This window comes from Apis mellifera, linkage group LG10 (assembly GCF_003254395.2).
Source record: "Apis mellifera strain DH4 linkage group LG10, Amel_HAv3.1, whole genome shotgun sequence".
Classification (NCBI taxonomy): Eukaryota; Metazoa; Arthropoda; class Insecta; order Hymenoptera; family Apidae; genus Apis; species Apis mellifera.
This window is the reverse complement of record NC_037647.1, coordinates 9,386,587-9,404,353: the sequence shown is the minus strand read 5'-3', so window position 1 is coordinate 9,404,353 and position 17,767 is coordinate 9,386,587. Positions and strand designations below refer to the sequence as shown.

Below are 17,767 nucleotides of genomic sequence, written 5' to 3'. Positions count from 1 at the left end.
TTAAACAAAAAATATTTGAAAATTATGACAATATAATGAAATTTTTTATTTTTAATTATAAACTTTAATTACATAAATTTTGAAGTTTAAGTTTATTAAATATTATCCATATAAAAAGAAGGTTTAAATTGAAAATTACTTCTTAAGAATATGTATTCTTTGTTAAGCTCTACTATGAACATTAATTTGTATATCAATAATTATTTGACAGTTTCAAATGATTTGCTAAAAATAGATTGTAGAATTTTAAATATTTTCTTATATGTTATTGATAATAACGAAGTAAGTATATGTAATATGTAATTATGTGTTGATAATAATACAGATAATTCTACAGGTTTGCATAACAATTTGAATTTTCATTTAAAAGTAGTTTCATAAAGCATGCGCATGACTTCTATCTATCCCTCTCTATTCGCTTTGAGAAATTTCAAGCAGTGTCAAGAAGAATCTTCCGCCATTCTATATTTACGATTTTTACAGGATTGATATATATTTTACCTATTTTTTCGTGACCCGTCCAAAAAAGCGACGAATAATGACAACAGTGAGTCCTGTGGTAATAGCAGCTACAGCCAGACATACAGCAACAGTAAGTGGAAAATCTCTCAAAGATCTCTCTTTTTTGGTTATGATTGATGCAAAGTGATTTTAATTAACCATAAGTTAATTATTCTTGACATAATTTTATCATATAAATATCAAATATATATACTATATTATTATAATTTGTATTTTTAGTTTACATTTAATTTATATATATTTTTTTTAAATTAAAATATTACATTAAAGATAATTTTCAAAAACTTAATAATTTAAAACATTTTTATTTATTTAATATGCATAAAATTTGAAAAAGTAGAAGAAACTAATAAAATAATATAATATATATATAATATATTTAAATAATTATATTATTTAATTATATATTTTTATATAATATTAATTTTTATTTCAGCTTATATTTTTCCATGGATTGGGTGATACAGGGTAAGTAATAATTTATGTAATTAAATAATATTAATATAATAATTTATATAATATAAATATAATATATTATATATATAAATTTTATAATTATTTATTTATTTTATAGTCATGGTTGGGCTAGTTCTATGGGAGCAGTAAGATCTCCTCATATTAAAGTTATTTGTCCAACTGCGTATGTATAATTAAAGTAAAAATAATATATTATAAATAACAAAATTTCAATAATTTTATTTAAGTAAATTATATCATTTAGTTTTATTATTTTAGATCTACAATGCCAGTGACATTAAATGCAGGATTTAGAATGCCTTCTTGGTAAATAAGTTACATGTGCAAATTATAATGCAAATTGACATAATTTTATTAATTACATATATAATGAATTTAGGTTTGATTTACGATCTTTGGAACCAAGTGGTCCTGAAGATGAAGAAGGTATTCGTAGAGCTGCAGAAATGGTACATTCTTTAATTGCAGAAGAAGTTGCAGCAGGAATACCCACAAAACGTATTGTTCTTGGAGGTTTTAGTCAGGGTGGTGCTCTTGCTATATATAGTGCTCTTACATTTCCAGAACCTTTAGCTGGTATTATAGCTTTATCAGCTTGGCTTCCTTTACATCAAAAATTTCCAGCTGTATGTATTTTTATATTAAAATAAAATATATAATATTTTTTAATAACATCATGTATTATAGGAAGCAATAGGAAATAAAAATACTCCATTGCTTCAATGTCATGGTGATTGTGATCCAATAGTGCCATATAGATGGGGTCAATTGACTGCATCAGTTCTTAAACAATTTATGACACAAACAGAATTCAAAACATATAGAGGAATGATGCATGCATCTTGTGATGAGGTAGAGAATTTTTTAATATAAAAGAATTTCTTTTCATTTTATTTTAAAATAAAATAATCATCATATAAATTAATATGTTTGATTGTGCTTATTACTTTCACAGGAAATGCGTGATATGAAGAAATTCATTGAAAAAGTTTTGAAGCCGTAATAGTTTTACTAAATATATCAATATTTTAAAATCTTATTACTTTATTTGTTCTTTATTAAGAATTAATTACTTCCAATTTCACTGCTACTTAATTCTAGTGCTTGATGAAAGAATAAAGACAGTAGTAGGTGAAAATGTTTCTAATCTTAAAAAAAAGCAAAATATCAATTATCATTTTTGTAAATTATATTTGAATGAATTATTTCTGTGTTTTAAAATACCAAAGTTATTATTATAATATTTTCAATTTTTAATTTTACAATATGAATTATAAGGTTCTTGCACCTAATTTTAAAAACTTAAATATTACATGAAAGATAAATTAAAAAAAATCTTAAATGCATTTTTTTTTTACAGAATTAGAATAGCTCATCTAATTTTATTTATATTATGCATTTCATATAAAAGCAAGTAAATTTTAAATTTAAATAATTTTTATTTCTTTGATAGAAAATAATTATTATCTATTTCCAAATAAAACTTCCTCTTTCTAATGAACTCTTTCTAATAGTTTTTGCCTGTTTAATTTTATTCTAAAAAAATTATTCATTCTTTACATATTTATATGTAATTATAAAAGCAGTAAAATATTCTTTATGATATTTACTTTTTAATGAGTTATATGTAATGTACAGATATTGTTATTTATGACATAATAATTTTTCTAGAAATATCTAGGGACAGTAATATGGCTATGTAATCTGTGATTACAAAATATAATTTTAAAATTAACAAACTTTATAATTTTTAGTAGACAGCATATTACAAATGCTAGTCGTAAAGAAATATGTATTTCAGATATGATCATAGATATAGTGCAAAAGTTTTACTTTTACAGTACTTATATTTTAGGTTTAATTGAATGGTACTATTAAGAATAAAAAAAATTGCGATTATCATCAGTTACAAAACAAGCAAGTATAACTGAGAAGCAATACTAGTTATATAACAAAAAGTAAGAATGATTATTTGTAATATTTACTTATGTTATTAAAATAGAACAAATCATATTTATTAAATTGCTACTTTTCTTCTTTAATATTTACTTAAAAATATATAATAAAAATATTGTAAATATATAATGAATTTTTTTATGTTATATTATATGTTTTTCTGTTTAATATAATTTTTCCAATGCAATATGGTGTATACATTACTAATACAATAAAATTTTTGATTTATGTAAATTATGTGCAAAAGATATGTTTCACTAACATTTAATTAAATAATTCATTATTCTGTAAAATATATTGAAATACTGATAATATTCAATATGTTTGAACTTATATTTTTATATTTAATTTATTTTGAAAACTATTAGTGTTATTTGATTAAATAAATTTTGACTTATTCGAAAAAAAGAAAAAATAAAATACATTTAAAATCAGTTTAGAAAATGTATTATATTTAATATTATTTATTTATTAAATGATGATGTATTTGTTAAATATATAATATCAAATAATTACATTATTATAATTTAATTGCATTTAATAATATAATTTTTTATTAAATCGTATCAATAGTTTTAGAAGAATTTACGATTCTATTAAATATATTTGTGTAATTTGTGTAAATATCGTTTTTTAATATAAAAACTAATCACATAATATTATTTTTTTTTTATTAAAGGGTATCCATATTAAATATTATTTTACATAATAATATAATTTTTTATTAAATCGTATCAATAGTTTTAGAAGAATTTACGATTCTATTAAATATATTTGTGTAATTTGTGTAAATATCGTTTTTTAATATAAAAACTAATCACATAATATTATTTTTTTTTTTATTAAAGGGTATCCATATTAAATATTATTTTACACAATAATATAATTTTTTATTAAATCGTATCAATAGTTTTAGAAAAATTTACGATTCTATTAAATGTATTTGTGTAATTTGTGCAAATATCGTTTGTGCAAATATAAAAACTAATCACACAATATTATTTATTTTTTATTAAAGGATTAATAAAAAAATATTGATCCATGTTAAATATTATTTTACACAATGGAATATGAAAATTCATCTAATATTATATATTGCGTTGAAAATGGTTTGTTGAAAATTACATTAAATAGACCAGAAAAGAAAAATGCTATTACCAATTCTGTACGTAATTTTTAAAATTATTGATATCTAATTAATTTTATTTTTATATTCTATTTAAGAATTAAAATAACCTCGTGTACATAAGCTTAGATTTTAATTTTTAAAATATCAAAATTAAATATAATTTTTATAATAATTCGATCAATTATTCCATAATCATAATAAAATAATAACAATTCGTAAAAGTTCGTCTGAAATATTAATAATAAATTTTTTGTTAGATGTATAAAAATTTATTAGAAATCTTTCATAAATTTATTCAAGATAATACTATACATACAGTATGTTTGACTGGTAATGGACATTTTTTTAGTAGTGGAAATGATTTTGTTTCTTTATTTACAAATGAAGATATTTCTGATATCAAAAGTATCGTTAATAATTTTAAGTAAGTATTATAAGTATTATATAATCTTATAAAAAATTTTTAATATTTAAAATTTTTATTATAAATTTCAATTCCAATAATAATTTTACAGAAAATTTATAGATATGTTAATTACATATCCCAAACTTTTAATAGCTGTTGTAAATGGTCCTGCAATTGGAATTGCGGTGACAATACTTCCATTATTTGATATAATATATGCATCAGATACGGTAATTTTATAGTTCTTATATTTTAATTAACTTTCATATATATATATATATATATATATATATATATATATATATATATATAGTTACAGTTCATTATTTTTTCTAAATTATAATTATTCTACAGTATTTCTTATATTACAGGCATACTTTCAAACTCCATTTACAAGGTTGGGCCTTATTGCAGAAGGATGTTCTACATATACATTTCCTAAAATATTTGGGAAATCTAAGGTATAGATCTTAAAATTATATATAATTTTATTATTTGTCATTAATTTAAAATCTTTAAAAAATTTTAGGCTGGTGATATGTTATATTTAGGATATAAAATGAATGCATTTGAAGCTAAACAATATGGTTTAGTTAGTGAAATATATAAATATGAATGTTTAAATGAAGTTTGGATATATTTAAAAAAATTAACTAAACTTTCATCAGAGGCAAGTTAATATAAAGCTTATAAAAAAATACAATATACTGATATAATTATTTCAAATTTTATTTTTCAGTCTATATTAGCAATTAAACATTTAGTTAAAAAATGGAATCAAAACATTTTATTGGAAGTTAATGCAGAAGAATGTATTGAACTTATAAAACATGTACAATCTTCTGATTCCATAGAAAGATTAACAAATTTTATATTACATAAAAACAAAATTTAAATATTTCTACTTTCCATTATATATACTTTATGTATAACATATTTTTTATATAATATAAATATGTGTTTTATTAATTTAATTTTGTCTTATTTAATATAGAATTTTTTAATATAAAAGTTATATTATCAGACACTTCTGACAGCATAATTTCCTATAAAATATATAAAATCAATCATTATACATTCTATTTTATATGATATTTAATATGAAATTATTCTTACTTGAATTATTTTGTTTGGGATTGGTTGTTGATAATGTTCCCATTTCAAAAGCTGATTTATTGTTAAATTTTTGACATTTGGTATTTTATCTTTTATAAGAAATTGATATTCTCTATTATTTTCTTGATGTGATTCTTTTGATATTTCTTCCGATGTTTTATATCCATTACAAGAACACTTCATTAAATCATGTGTTAAACTATTTGTATTTGTTGTTAATGTAAACAAATCCTATAAATTATTATGATACATTACATATACATTATTATAACACATTATGTGTTATTTCATACTATTTTAAAAATATTTAATATTCAAAAAAATATTTAATTTAAATATGTAACAAACCTTTAAATCACTAGTAGATAATTTAATAGAAGAGAAATAATTTAAATCTATTACAGTTTCACTTAAATTTGCTTTGTTAATTTGTCTTTGAAAAATCTTTTCTTCAATAGTACCTGTTGTCAGTAATCTATAAATTTTGTTTATAATATATTAACATATTATATTGTTATAAAAATATTTATGATATATTAATATATTTATTTATAATGTATGAAAAATATTCAAACCGTAATATATAAACATCATTTTTTTGACCATCTCTCCAAATTCTTGCCATAGCTTGTGAATCAGATGCTGGATTCCAATCTGAATCAAATAATATAAGTCGAGATGCTCCAGGTAAATTTAATCCAACTCCACCAGCCTTTGCACTTAATAAAAATATTTCTGCAATCATTTTATAAACATTTAAAAAATCATACTAATTCTAAAATTAAATATAATATTACATATATTTACTATTATTATCATTTGTTGAATTGAATTGTTCTATAATTTTAGATCTTGTACTACTTGTTGTATTACCATCTAATCTAAGAAATTGTAAACATTCCATATTACAAACTCTTTCTAGTAAATCAAGTGTTTGCGTATAATATGAAATTAATACTAATTTTTCATTAGTTTTTTTTAAATTTTTTATTAATGTTTGTACAATTGAAATCTTTCCATAATATCCCTTTCTTGTAATATTTTTTATAGAAACTTTATTCAAATATAGATCATTTTTTTCATTATAAAATAATTCTGGATGATTACAAATCTTTTTAAGAGCTGTTATTAAAGTTAAATGAGATATATTGTTATTTGGTAATACACTTTTACTAAACCATAAGTTTGTGATTCTTGAATACAAATCTTCTTGTTCATCTGATAAACGACAAAATATAACTAATTCATGCTTAGAAGGTAAATACTTATTAATTATTTCTTGGGTACGTCTTAATATAAAACATTTAGTTTTTTCATGTAATTCATTAGCTCTTTCAGTTCCAAGAGATATAACATGACATGATGCATTAGGACATTGTGATGCAACTATAGGTTTTTCATAATAATTTTTAAATTCAGAACTACTGCCCAATATAACAGGATTTACAAAATCAATTAATGCAAAAAATTCTTGCAAATCATTTTGCACAGGAGTTCCAGTTAAAAGTATTCTTCTTTTACAATTCAAATTGCTCAAAACCTAGGAAAAAATTTGTAATACATTAAAATCTTATATATTTTAAGTATAATATCATATATCTTATATACCTTTAAACATAACATTTTTTATAATATTAAGCTTTTTTCTTTTTTTTTAATTAATAAAACTGAATATTGAAAGCAATACCTTTGTTGTCTTTATATCATTATTTTTTAATCTATGACCTTCATCACATATAATTAAATCAAAAGCTATTTGTTCAATTTCTTGTTGATATTTAATAAGCATTTCATAACTAATAATCATAATTGAATTCCTTATTTGTTTCTTGAAATTATTTGGTTTGTTTTTAGCATTTACAACATACGGAGATATTCTATGAAAACCCAACCAATGTTTAAATTCTTTATTCCAATTGTTACACAAACTACTAGGAGTTACTATTAATACATATTTCAATATTGGATATCCATATGGTCCCTTTTTTAATAATGTCCAAATAATTGTAATGCATTGTAATGTTTTTCCAAGTCCCATTTCATCAGCCAAAATTGCTCCAAAATAATTAGGTACCTTTAAGCCCATAATACATTCATATAGAAATACAATACCATGACGTTGATGTGGTCTAAGTACATTTACTAAACAAGTATCTACAGATACTTCTTGTTCATTTTGTAACATATTTTTTTTACAATCCCGTGAAATATTTACAGATGGCATTATAAATGGGCTGCATTTCAATTTTATTTCTATAATAAAATATAAAAATTGATATATTTTTTTTTATGATATAAATTTTTTTAATATAAAAGATTTAAAATAATTCTTTTGATACATTATACCTTTATATAAACATTCTAAAGGAAGATATGGTTTAGAAATTGATGTTTTTAACTTCTTTGCAGGTGGTTCTAAAATTTTTTCCGGAATGGATCTATTGAGCATATATTTGGGCAGTACTCTATCAATTATCTATAAATATTTTGATGATTAATTTATATGTATATTATCAATTTATTTATATGTTCCAATTATTTTTACCTCAATTTCTTTATTATCTATATACATTCTAAAACCTTCTGTCAAAACTTCTGGATTAACTATGGCTTTATGGATAATATTGCCTTTTATATCCTATATTGCAAATATATAACTTTTTTTATATTTTTAATAATAAAGCATATATATAATTTGTTTAAATATATTACCTTTAAGATTGCATGTTTTCCTATTACTTCCAATGTTCCATCATCATCCCATTTTTTATGTTTTCTCATAGTCTTTTTACCTATTAATACATTAAAAATACTATAAAAAGAAATAATTATATATGTTAATAAATAAAATTATTAAATATATTATATAATTATAAATAAATTAAATAATATAATTAAATAATATACATACACTTTGTTCATATCAGTAATAATGGATATATCTTTTTTAATCGTAACTGTATTGTCTTCTTCTTTCTTGATTGAAACATTTTCTTTTTGTACGTTTTTTTTATAATTTGTAATGGGATTTTTAAATAAATCAAGAATTTTTGTTGTATCTCTAATAAAAGTTTGTTGTGAATTTTCCGATAAAGTATTAATATTTTCTAAATTCTTTTTGAAATTAGTACATGTTATTTGTTGATGTTTCGAAGTATTTTCTAAATTTTTGTTTAAATTATTACGATACATATTAGATGTTTTATATTTTATTTAAAATTATTATTAAATTACTAAAACGAAAATATAAACATAATGCCTATTGTTACATATTAATCACAATTCTAAATATTCAAATTAGTTACACTGTTATTACTCTGATTATACGTAACTTATAAACTTTGATAAAATTTTGGTTATTCCCGCGTAAAAGAATAGAAATTTTTAAATTAATACTATGAAGCAAACTTGTCATCTTAATTTAAGTTTTAATATAAAAATAAAAAATAAATAAAAAATTAAATAATATAATAAATAGTAATTTTAATTCTTATAAAAATTATATAAAATAATTATAAGATATTTTTTAAAATAATTTTTTAATTTTCTAAAATAATTTAAAGGTTGTTTTCATGAAACAGTAAGATAAACTGTTACTAGTAAGTATAAGCTGTATATTCCTATTTAATTTGTAGATGTGTGTAATCTCATATTTGGAAAAATTCAGAGTAGAAATATTTGTACTAGCATGTGAGAAGGTACTATTATACATATGTATAATCCAATTGTTTCAATTTTGAAGGACGAGATGTTTCGAGAACATTATAGTGCTTCCATATAAGGTACGAAAAGATTATAGTGCGTGTAAAAAGTGAATTTATAAATAAACGGAAGAAAAGTAATTTATTTATTTTTTTTTCAGATGTTTTGTTATAGATGAAATAACTAGTTTATATACATCTTTAAAAACAAGATAAAGAGGATGTATTGCCTACAGTGGTTAATTCCAGTGCTGCTGATACCAAAACCAGTAAATCCAGCACTACTGCAAACGCATGTCATGTTTATGGCTCTTTATCTAATTGGATTCTTCCTAGAACGAAAACCATGTACTGTTTGTAGTTTAGTATTTCTTCTTGCAGTTTTCCTAATTTGTTATAGTGGAATTGGTAATTGTCTCCTTTGGAGTACAAATTGTGATACAGTGAGATGTGACAATAGTTAAGGTTATTAGAATGTTTATTCTTAAATTAAAAAAATGCCTCCACCTTTATTTTTTTTAGAAGGATATGTCTAATTAATTCATTAATAACATAACCTATTCATAGAATTCATATGTATTACATATATATGAATCTTATTAATAATATTCAAATATGATTTTATAATCTTAATTGTAGTTTTTAGGTGTTATACATGGTATATGTATTTATATATGTACATATATACATGAGTATGTACATATATGTATTAATGATATGTATTTATATACACAAAAGAATAAATTTGCTAGGTTACAAAAAGTTTGCATGAAATTAAAGAACTTCCAAATGTAAAATTATAATAGTTTAATATTATAGAATTAAGATACATTTTTTGTATATATATTTATGCTTAATTCCATTAATTTAATTCTATTGTCTAATTATACACTGTGTATAACACTTTTTTTATTTAAAAATGTTAATTTTATTTTGTTATTGTATGTTATTGTATATCTAAAAAATTAACATTTTTATAATTTATTTAATTTGAATAAATTTCCCAAACTATTTTACAAAAACTATTAAAATTTTTAAATGAATTATTCATTACTTTGTTCATAAATTATTCTAAATAAATAATTAAGCAGAATATAATTGGTAATTATTGAATGAAAAAATAAAAGTATTTTACATTATGATATGAAAATTATATAAAATTAATTATATAATAATATTTATAAATAATTATGACAAGCGATAGAAACATATATTGCGCTAATACATTAATTCAAAACTTCATTTCATTATGTTGAAGATATTTAGTTGTATATAAAATTTGCTAATGATAATTTATAATTTTTATGTATTTATTTTATCAAACATAGTATATGGAAAATGAACAAAATATATTATGTCTTATGTTACAAATATCTTTTTTCATTAAATATAGGTATTAGTATTTCATCATATTAAGAAAAATATGAGATATTGATACAGTAGTCAAAAACAGCTTGAGAAATTTTACATTGAAAGTTCAGAAAATTATAAAAGGAAAACTTATGTATTATACAAATATCATATAAATTCCTGTTTCATTTGATGAAATGGTTACAAGTTTTTTAATAAAATTTTTGCATTAGCTCAAATTTGTCTATAATGTTTCTAGCTATGATTTTTTGTTAGAAATTCGTTTACATAATAGTTATATTTTGTAATTGTATACAACTTGTTTTTTTTGCTTCCATTTATAAATTTATGTATTAATAATATAACTATACAATTTGTAATTGAATGTACACTTTTATAATGCAATAAAAGATGTAAAGAATTATTACAATAAATTTGTTTTTTTGACTTTACTTTTCTTAATGTTACTTATTAAATTTATTTAACTATTTAAAATTTTTATATATTAAAATTATTATTTAAGTAAGGAATTAAATATTAGACATATATATTATTAAATTTTATTTATTATTTTACATTAAAATATTATTGTGGTTTACCACGTCCAAAACCACCGCGAAATTCAACATCTCCTGTACCAGCACCGACATCAGCTTTTTTATCACCAGGACCTGCTGGACCTCCTGGACCTCGTCTATATCCAGCACGATCTTCTGTAGGTCTAGATGCTTCACTTCTTGCACCTGCTGCAGGTCTTGGCCTTGTTGTTTCTGATCTTGTTTGTCTCTTAAGTGTGGAAGGTACAATTTCAGGAGGTAAATGCAAATATCCACGTAAATATTCAATACCTTCATTTGTCAAATACCAATAAAAATGTCTCCAAGCAAATTGTTCTTTGACAAATCCTTTAGATTTTAAAGACTAAAAAAATACATAAGAATTTAATTATAATAATATAAATTAAATGATAAAAAACAAACAATATAAAGATGATTATATATAATCATATCATATATTACCTGCATAGCCTTAATAACTTGAAGATTAGGAATACATTCTAATTCTGGATGTTTTGGTGCATGATAATCTTTTTTTGCAACCATAACACCTTCTTTAAAGAGATATTCATAAATTGCTACACGATTCTTTTTTGGCATCAACATCCTAAAAATAATAGAAAAAAATTAAAATCTTATTATTAAAATAATGTAATTTTAATTCACAAATAAAAAAATAAAATAAAATAGATATATTTTAAAACAAAATGATTCAGTCAGAAAATTAAATATAGATATGATTAAGAATGTATTTTAAATAAGAAGTAAGAAAAATTAAAATTTGTTCAAATTATAAGAGAATTTTTTAGGTTATACAAATTTTATTATATTTAAATTATATAAATCAATATTTTAATTTTTATATTTTATATCAAATAATTTTAATATTTTCAAGTTATTATATATGAAGAGATATTCTTTTTTAATTTTAATATTAATAGTATAAACATTAAAGATATAAATTAATATTACGATATAAATAAAAGAAAGGCAAACATTCTTTTAAATTAGTTCTAACCTCAATATCGTTTATTATAATATTAACAAAAAAAATACCAATTATATAAAAATTCTTCAATTTGGCAAAAAGTAAATAATTTAACAAACCTCGTATTTTTTTATAAAATCAAAGATTGCAAATGATTAAAATAGATATATTTAAAATATCTAACATACTTGACGTTTCAGTATGAGGCTTTTATCGGAAAGAAATGTTTCATACATTCGATACTTTGAATACATAAATCGATATATCGTTCGAGATTAACCGGAAATAGAAAATATTTAATGAAAATGCTATATAAATTTATTTTAATTTGATTTAGCTTAAAAATAATTTATATATTATATTAAAAATTTTTATTTTTTTTAACTCATATGTTATATATAAAATATAATAAATATATTTGAATTTATTTTTTTAATTTGTAATTTGTAATAGCTTGTAATTTTAATAAAAGAAATGTAAGAAAAGATATTTAATGAATTCAAATATATTTAATGTAATATAATTCAAATTTTAGATCTAGATTTTAGATAAGAAAATTTTTAATAATAAAAAATTAAAATATTTTTTTGTTCAAATTGAAATTTTCAAATGAGTCTCTGATCTAGTACGTTCAAAAGCAGAAGGTGTTAATAAGGGCGCCGTGGCGCCTATAAAATTACAAAACAAAATATTAAGAATGAGAAAAATTAAGTGAATTTTAAAATACTAAAAAATAAAATTATAACATGAATTTATAAAATCATATATAAATAGTTATATACTTTATACTTAGAAATATAAATTATGAAATTTGTATATCTTTTTATAACAAGTATTTTATAAATTATATTGAACTATAGTATTGAACATTTTAATAAATATATTAACGTAATCACTATAAAAAATGCGTCAGTGTTAATTTTTAGAAATATAGTTATTGAGTGGGTGTAAAACGAATACGCCTATCGTCATAAATAATGAGAATAAAGTAAGTAGACAATATCTAAGTATTTCGTAATTAATAATTGTGTAATTATTATCTGCTGAAATAATATAAAAATAAAATATTATTATATATAATTTAAAATATATATATTTGACTTCAAATTATGACAATATTCATTAAATTTATGTTAGAAGATATTTAAATTCTTCTTTAATTTATTTTATTTGTATTTTATTATTATTTTATTTTCCAGATGGAGTAACATTTGGCAATATATTTATATGCATTTCTAAATTCAACTACATTTTGATTATACATAATGTAAAATTTTTTATATAAATATTTTTATACATTTTGGATTATCTTTTTACATATGTTGATTTTGTTAAAGATTTATGAAAATTAACATATTTGTAAAAAACAATTAAATAGTTGTAATTTATTATAAATTGTTATTATATTTTATTCTATATACAATGTATTTTGATCATAGAAAAGATTTAAAAGATTAATATTATATTTTTTAAAAATGCATTTTTCTATACCAGATACACAAGAATTTATTGATGCAGCTGGTAATACATATGTTGTGAGTATATTTGTTACATATTATATATGTAATTATACATTAATATATATTTATTTTATTTTAATTTTTAGGGTTATAACATTCATATAAATGGATTATTTCACTGTACTGTAAGATATAAACAATTATATAGTCTTCATGAACAATTAACAAAAGATTTGGATATATCTCTTCCATTATTTCCACCTAAAAAATTTTTTCCTTTAACAACAAATCAACAAGAAGAACGTCGTCTTTCTTTGGAAAAGTATATTCAAACAATTGGACAAAATCCAATTGTTAACAATTCAGGAATGTTAAATGGATTTTTATTAAATGCTCAACAAGAAACCATAGGAGGACCATCTAACAATGAAGTTATGGACATTTTTCTTATGAATGGTTGCAAAAGAACAATAAATGTTTCTACAAGGGATCATTCAGGTGAAGTTTTAAAGGTAACTTTGTTACATGAATATATAATTGTATAATAAAATTATAGAATATAAATTATTTAAATATTAATTCATATGTTTTATTTAACAGAAAGTATACAAGCAACTTAAGCTATCTGAACAATATTATTCTTATTTTGTATTATTTATTGTTGCTCAAGATGAAGCAAATAGCATTCATTGTGAGTATATCTTTATTATATTTCATATATGATTAATAATTAATTTGCTTTTTATACATTTTTAGTATTACGAAAACTACAAGATTTTGAATCTCCTTTTATAACAATTAAACATCTACATATTATAGGAAGTAGAATTGTACTTGGAAAAAATTATTGGGATATAGGATATGATCTTAAATTAATGAATGATGAAGTGGCAACAAATTTATTATATATTCAAGCAATTGCAGAAATTCAATGGGGATGGATTCATATTACAGATGAACTAAAAAGTCAACTCAATATTTTACAAAAACAAGGAAAAGAAAAAGAAGTATGATTATATATATATATATATATATATATATATATATATAATGTATTATATTAAAATATAACAACTAATATTAAATTTAATAATAATTTTATTTTAGTATTTAGATATAGTGCGTAGTTCAAAATATTATGGATATATTCAATTTGCTCCATGTTTTTGTGATTATCCACAACCAAATTCAAGAGTATTAATTGCTATAGGTAGAAATGAATTAAATTTGCGTATATTATTTAATGAAGAGCAACACGAAAAAGTATTTAAAGTCTCACGAATGCGTTGTTGGCGAATAACAACATTACAAAATGTAAATAATTGTAAAAAAAAAAATATTTTTATATTTTTTATTATAAAATCTTGTTTTATTTCAATTTTAGGGATCTGAAAGAGGAGGTGAAGAAAGTGATGATTTTAATTTAGAGTTATCTTTTGAATATTTAATTGCTAAAAATCAATTACAGTGGATTACAGTTATATCGGAACAAGCTATTTTAATGTCTGTATGTTTGCAAGCTATGATTGATGAATTATTATCAAAGACTATTGATAGTAGTAATAAGATTCAGGTTAATAAAAAGAAAATACTATTATTTAATAAACACAGTTATTTTGTTGTTATTATTTAGTTATTAAATATTAAACTATTTTTTCATAGGAGGTATCACAAAAATCTTGGATATATGTTATGAGAGATGGACAAAGTATTACAGTAGGATCAAGTTCTAAAGAATCTGAAGATAGTAAGAAGGTATGATACTTTAATATTATTTATATTTTATTTATTTATATTCTTGGATTCTATTTTAGAATTATTATTTTAAACAACCTTCTAAATCAGAACCAATTATGAAGAAACTTGCAGATAGACTATCAATAGTAAAAATAAAACGATCTAATGATGTAAGAAATAATATAAGTGATAAGGTTCAAGGAAAACAAACATTGGAATATGATATTAAGGAAAATAATGCATTTCGCATGATCGGTGATGATGATTTATGAATATATAAATTGGAATTATGAGATAAAAAATATATCGTAAATACCTCAAACTTTTTAAATTGTATTAACTTGTATTTTTGCTACTTTTATTTTTTATGCTTAAATGATGTAAAATATAAAACTTTTATGTCAACGGATCTATAACAATTTTTTTGTATAATATATAAATATATTATTGATAATAAGAGCATTTGTAAAATTAATGCAAATATTTAATGAAATAAATAAACAAAACTAAAGTAAATTATAGTATATGTAATACTTTATTATTATTCAAATCAAATACGTAAAAGGCAGTGTCTTATATTAACAATTGTATTTCATTTTGTTTCATTTTAAATGAAAATTAAAATATATTTTATTTTAATACTAAACAGAAATAATTCATACGTTAAACTATGTAATGAGATTATAATTCTAACTAGATAGGTAATTTTTTGTTTGAAAGACAATTTTCTGCCTTCAGTCTGTATATTTTGCCCAAACATATAGAGAATGATACAATTTATAAGAAAAATGTAAAATTAAAATGATTTCCTAAACAAATAATTATAAACTGTAGTATAAAACAACAGCATTTTTCTAACGCGAAAAATAAACAGATTCGCTATTGTCATATGAAATAGACTTCTACATGTATACATTATATTCATAAATATTATAGATCTCTATTTCATAGACTATGTAAATTTTTATAGAAAAAAATTTTTATCATGTTTTTTCAATGTTGAATAATAGATAAATATATGGAAATGCATAACTATTTTTTTACAATATTATTTCCACATGATTTTTTTCTTTTTGTATTTTAATAATACATGTGGAAAATAAACGTAGAAAATTTGTTACTACAAACATATTTATGTTCTATCAAAATGTAATTTTACACAAATAAAATTTATTTGTTTTTGTTAGATTATTGCAACATGTTTATATATTGTATGTTGCAATGAACGATGTGTTTTTTTTTTTTAAAGAAGTAAGATTTTTTTAAAGAATATAACTTATCTGCTTTTCTTATTAATGATGAAACTCAATACTATTGTTTTAATAATCTTGTATATGTCATGGTAGGGCCATATAAAGACTAGATTTAATAATATTTGAATCTTTTTCGACCATAATGTGCATATCTTCTATATCAAAAATATGTTGTTATTCTGTATTGTTACTTTCTAAATAAACAAAAAGTCAGTTCTGGCTATAGCATTTAAGTAATATAAATCTATTTCCGCTACTTGAAAAATAGCCCAACGTCAGCAAAGAATTACTCCACTATGTTATAATATTCTTAACGATACATACACGCGTTATTGGTTTTATGATTTACATAAATATATGCTGTAATTTTTATCAATACAAAAATGAGAATTTATTTGAAGATTTCAGATGTAGTAATTAAAAAATATGTTCTAAATAAAATAAAATTTTATATAATTTTATATAAATTTAAAAAATATCATAAGTCTTGTCATTGTTGAAGACTATGTCAATAATTTAAATAATTAAAAAATTATTGAAATATCAAAATATGTTCTAATACGGAAGACTAATTTTAGTAAATTAATTTATTAAATATTTCACATTGAAAAATTATCACTCTCATCGTAATCTTGCATGGTACAATGATATTATATAATGACTAAAAAATTTATAATTTATATTTAAAAATTAAATATTCTGTAACTTAATTATATGAATAGATAAACGTGTAATATATCTATGGCAGTAAAGAAAGAATAAATTCTTCACTTAGTGGATAATAATGTTTCATACAAGTAAATAATATATTAGTGTATAAAACTACATAAATATATTTTTGGGATAACTTCCATGCACATATTTCGTATGAGTAATGATAATAATGTAATATTATGATCAAATGGCATAATATGTGACTAGTGTAAGATAAAAACCAAATATCAATTTCATATAAATGCTTATCCAATATTTTTTTTCTACTAAAAAGAAAATTATAAATGATGTATTAATTATTTATATTTCTTTTGATTTTTAATTCTTAAAAAAAAAAAAGAAAAAAAAAAAGATTTTATAATATCTCTATAAGAATAATATAATAACAATATATAGATAAA

At 20.5% G+C, this 17,767-nt stretch overlaps 6 protein-coding genes across 9 annotated transcripts; 4 read left to right on the top strand and 2 right to left on the bottom strand.

The window, feature by feature from the left end:
- Nucleotides 1-399: 399 nt before the first annotated feature.
- LOC409201 (acyl-protein thioesterase 1) lies at nucleotides 400-2,101 on the top strand. The gene is made up of 7 exons (XM_392725.7): nucleotides 400-592; nucleotides 959-990; nucleotides 1,097-1,162; nucleotides 1,258-1,305; nucleotides 1,379-1,625; nucleotides 1,687-1,851; nucleotides 1,955-2,101. The coding sequence occupies exons 1-7, from the start codon at nucleotides 539-541 to the stop codon at nucleotides 2,000-2,002; spliced, it is 660 nt and encodes a 219-aa protein (XP_392725.1). The 5' UTR covers nucleotides 400-538; the 3' UTR covers nucleotides 2,003-2,101.
- A 1,902-nt stretch (nucleotides 2,102-4,003) lies between these two features.
- Nucleotides 4,004-5,611, top strand: LOC552143 (enoyl-CoA delta isomerase 3, peroxisomal). Its single transcript, XM_624522.5, has 6 exons — nucleotides 4,004-4,120; nucleotides 4,342-4,508; nucleotides 4,600-4,720; nucleotides 4,862-4,951; nucleotides 5,020-5,160; nucleotides 5,230-5,611. Exons 1-6 carry the CDS (start codon nucleotides 4,019-4,021, stop codon nucleotides 5,383-5,385), a joined length of 777 nt encoding a protein of 258 aa, XP_624525.3. The 5' UTR covers nucleotides 4,004-4,018; the 3' UTR covers nucleotides 5,386-5,611.
- LOC552169 (DNA repair and recombination protein RAD54B) lies at nucleotides 5,202-8,993 on the bottom strand. Of its 2 annotated transcripts, none has more exons than XM_006566030.2 (10): nucleotides 8,518-8,993; nucleotides 8,319-8,418; nucleotides 8,152-8,244; nucleotides 7,953-8,082; nucleotides 7,294-7,859; nucleotides 6,414-7,146; nucleotides 6,182-6,341; nucleotides 5,955-6,081; nucleotides 5,607-5,837; nucleotides 5,202-5,536 (listed from the first exon to the last, which is right to left on the bottom strand). In XM_006566030.2, exons 1-10 carry the CDS (start codon nucleotides 8,796-8,798, stop codon nucleotides 5,456-5,458), a joined length of 2,502 nt encoding a protein of 833 aa, XP_006566093.1. In that variant the 5' UTR covers nucleotides 8,799-8,993; the 3' UTR covers nucleotides 5,202-5,455. The 2 variants fall into 2 exon arrangements, with proteins under 2 accessions (XP_006566093.1, XP_006566094.1); XM_006566031.3 differs by having other exon boundaries at nucleotides 8,319-8,398; nucleotides 8,518-8,651.
- Nucleotides 8,994-9,216: 223 nt separating this feature from the next.
- On the top strand, nucleotides 9,217-10,446 carry LOC107965085 (bladder cancer-associated protein). The gene is made up of 2 exons (XM_016914481.2): nucleotides 9,217-9,388; nucleotides 9,469-10,446. Exon 2 carries the CDS (start codon nucleotides 9,529-9,531, stop codon nucleotides 9,769-9,771), a length of 243 nt encoding a protein of 80 aa, XP_016769970.1. The 5' UTR covers nucleotides 9,217-9,388; nucleotides 9,469-9,528; the 3' UTR covers nucleotides 9,772-10,446.
- Nucleotides 10,447-11,203: 757 nt separating this feature from the next.
- Nucleotides 11,204-12,494, bottom strand: LOC409552 (40S ribosomal protein S10). Of its 2 annotated transcripts, none has more exons than XM_623300.6 (3): nucleotides 12,391-12,494; nucleotides 11,677-11,821; nucleotides 11,204-11,578 (listed from the first exon to the last, which is right to left on the bottom strand). In XM_623300.6, exons 2-3 carry the CDS (start codon nucleotides 11,818-11,820, stop codon nucleotides 11,243-11,245), a joined length of 480 nt encoding a protein of 159 aa, XP_623303.1. In that variant the 5' UTR covers nucleotide 11,821; nucleotides 12,391-12,494; the 3' UTR covers nucleotides 11,204-11,242. The 2 variants fall into 2 exon arrangements, with proteins under 2 accessions (XP_623303.1, XP_393059.1); XM_393059.7 differs by having other exon boundaries at nucleotides 12,322-12,459.
- A 543-nt stretch (nucleotides 12,495-13,037) lies between these two features.
- Nucleotides 13,038-16,819, top strand: LOC552189 (sorting nexin-17). Of its 2 annotated transcripts, none has more exons than XM_003250737.4 (9): nucleotides 13,038-13,190; nucleotides 13,402-13,737; nucleotides 13,809-14,174; nucleotides 14,263-14,353; nucleotides 14,419-14,669; nucleotides 14,770-14,976; nucleotides 15,047-15,235; nucleotides 15,325-15,417; nucleotides 15,477-16,819. In XM_003250737.4, the coding sequence occupies exons 2-9, from the start codon at nucleotides 13,678-13,680 to the stop codon at nucleotides 15,669-15,671; spliced, it is 1,452 nt and encodes a 483-aa protein (XP_003250785.1). In that variant the 5' UTR covers nucleotides 13,038-13,190; nucleotides 13,402-13,677; the 3' UTR covers nucleotides 15,672-16,819. The 2 variants fall into 2 exon arrangements, with proteins under 2 accessions (XP_003250785.1, XP_006566092.1); XM_006566029.3 differs by having other exon boundaries at nucleotides 13,047-13,190; nucleotides 13,697-13,737.
- The last annotated feature ends 948 nt before the right edge of the window (nucleotides 16,820-17,767 follow it).

What these genes read in the sequence shown, in the direction of transcription:
- LOC552189 (XM_003250737.4), top strand. Translation starts at nt 13,678, where the DNA reads ATGCATTTTTCTATACCAGATACACAAGAATTTATTGATGCAGCTGGT. An exon ending in CAGCTGGTAATACATATGTT is followed by an intron (nt 13,738 to 13,808) that starts GTGAGTATATTT and finishes TTTAATTTTTAG; the next exon opens with GGTTATAACATTCATATAAA. An exon ending in TGAAGCAAATAGCATTCATT is followed by an intron (nt 14,354 to 14,418) that starts GTGAGTATATCT and finishes ATACATTTTTAG; the next exon opens with TATTACGAAAACTACAAGAT.
- LOC409552 (XM_623300.6), bottom strand. Translation starts at nt 11,820, where the DNA reads ATGTTGATGCCAAAAAAGAATCGTGTAGCAATTTATGAATATCTCTTT. An exon ending in AAGTTATTAAGGCTATGCAG is followed by an intron (nt 11,579 to 11,676) that starts GTAATATATGAT and finishes GTATTTTTTTAG; the next exon opens with TCTTTAAAATCTAAAGGATT.
- LOC552169 (XM_006566030.2), bottom strand. Translation starts at nt 8,798, where the DNA reads ATGTATCGTAATAATTTAAACAAAAATTTAGAAAATACTTCGAAACAT. An exon ending in ATTACTGATATGAACAAAGT is followed by an intron (nt 8,419 to 8,517) that starts GTATGTATATTA and finishes TTCTTTTTATAG; the next exon opens with TATTTTTAATGTATTAATAG. An exon ending in TAGATAATAAAGAAATTGAG is followed by an intron (nt 8,083 to 8,151) that starts GTAAAAATAATT and finishes AAATATTTATAG; the next exon opens with ATAATTGATAGAGTACTGCC.
- LOC552143 (XM_624522.5), top strand. Translation starts at nt 4,019, where the DNA reads ATGGAATATGAAAATTCATCTAATATTATATATTGCGTTGAAAATGGT. An exon ending in AAAATGCTATTACCAATTCT is followed by an intron (nt 4,121 to 4,341) that starts GTACGTAATTTT and finishes ATTTTTTGTTAG; the next exon opens with ATGTATAAAAATTTATTAGA. An exon ending in TAACTAAACTTTCATCAGAG is followed by an intron (nt 5,161 to 5,229) that starts GCAAGTTAATAT and finishes TTTATTTTTCAG; the next exon opens with TCTATATTAGCAATTAAACA.
- LOC409201 (XM_392725.7), top strand. Translation starts at nt 539, where the DNA reads ATGACAACAGTGAGTCCTGTGGTAATAGCAGCTACAGCCAGACATACA. An exon ending in CATGGATTGGGTGATACAGG is followed by an intron (nt 991 to 1,096) that starts GTAAGTAATAAT and finishes TTTATTTTATAG; the next exon opens with TCATGGTTGGGCTAGTTCTA. An exon ending in GGATTTAGAATGCCTTCTTG is followed by an intron (nt 1,306 to 1,378) that starts GTAAATAAGTTA and finishes TAATGAATTTAG; the next exon opens with GTTTGATTTACGATCTTTGG.
- LOC107965085 (XM_016914481.2), top strand. Translation starts at nt 9,529, where the DNA reads ATGTATTGCCTACAGTGGTTAATTCCAGTGCTGCTGATACCAAAACCA.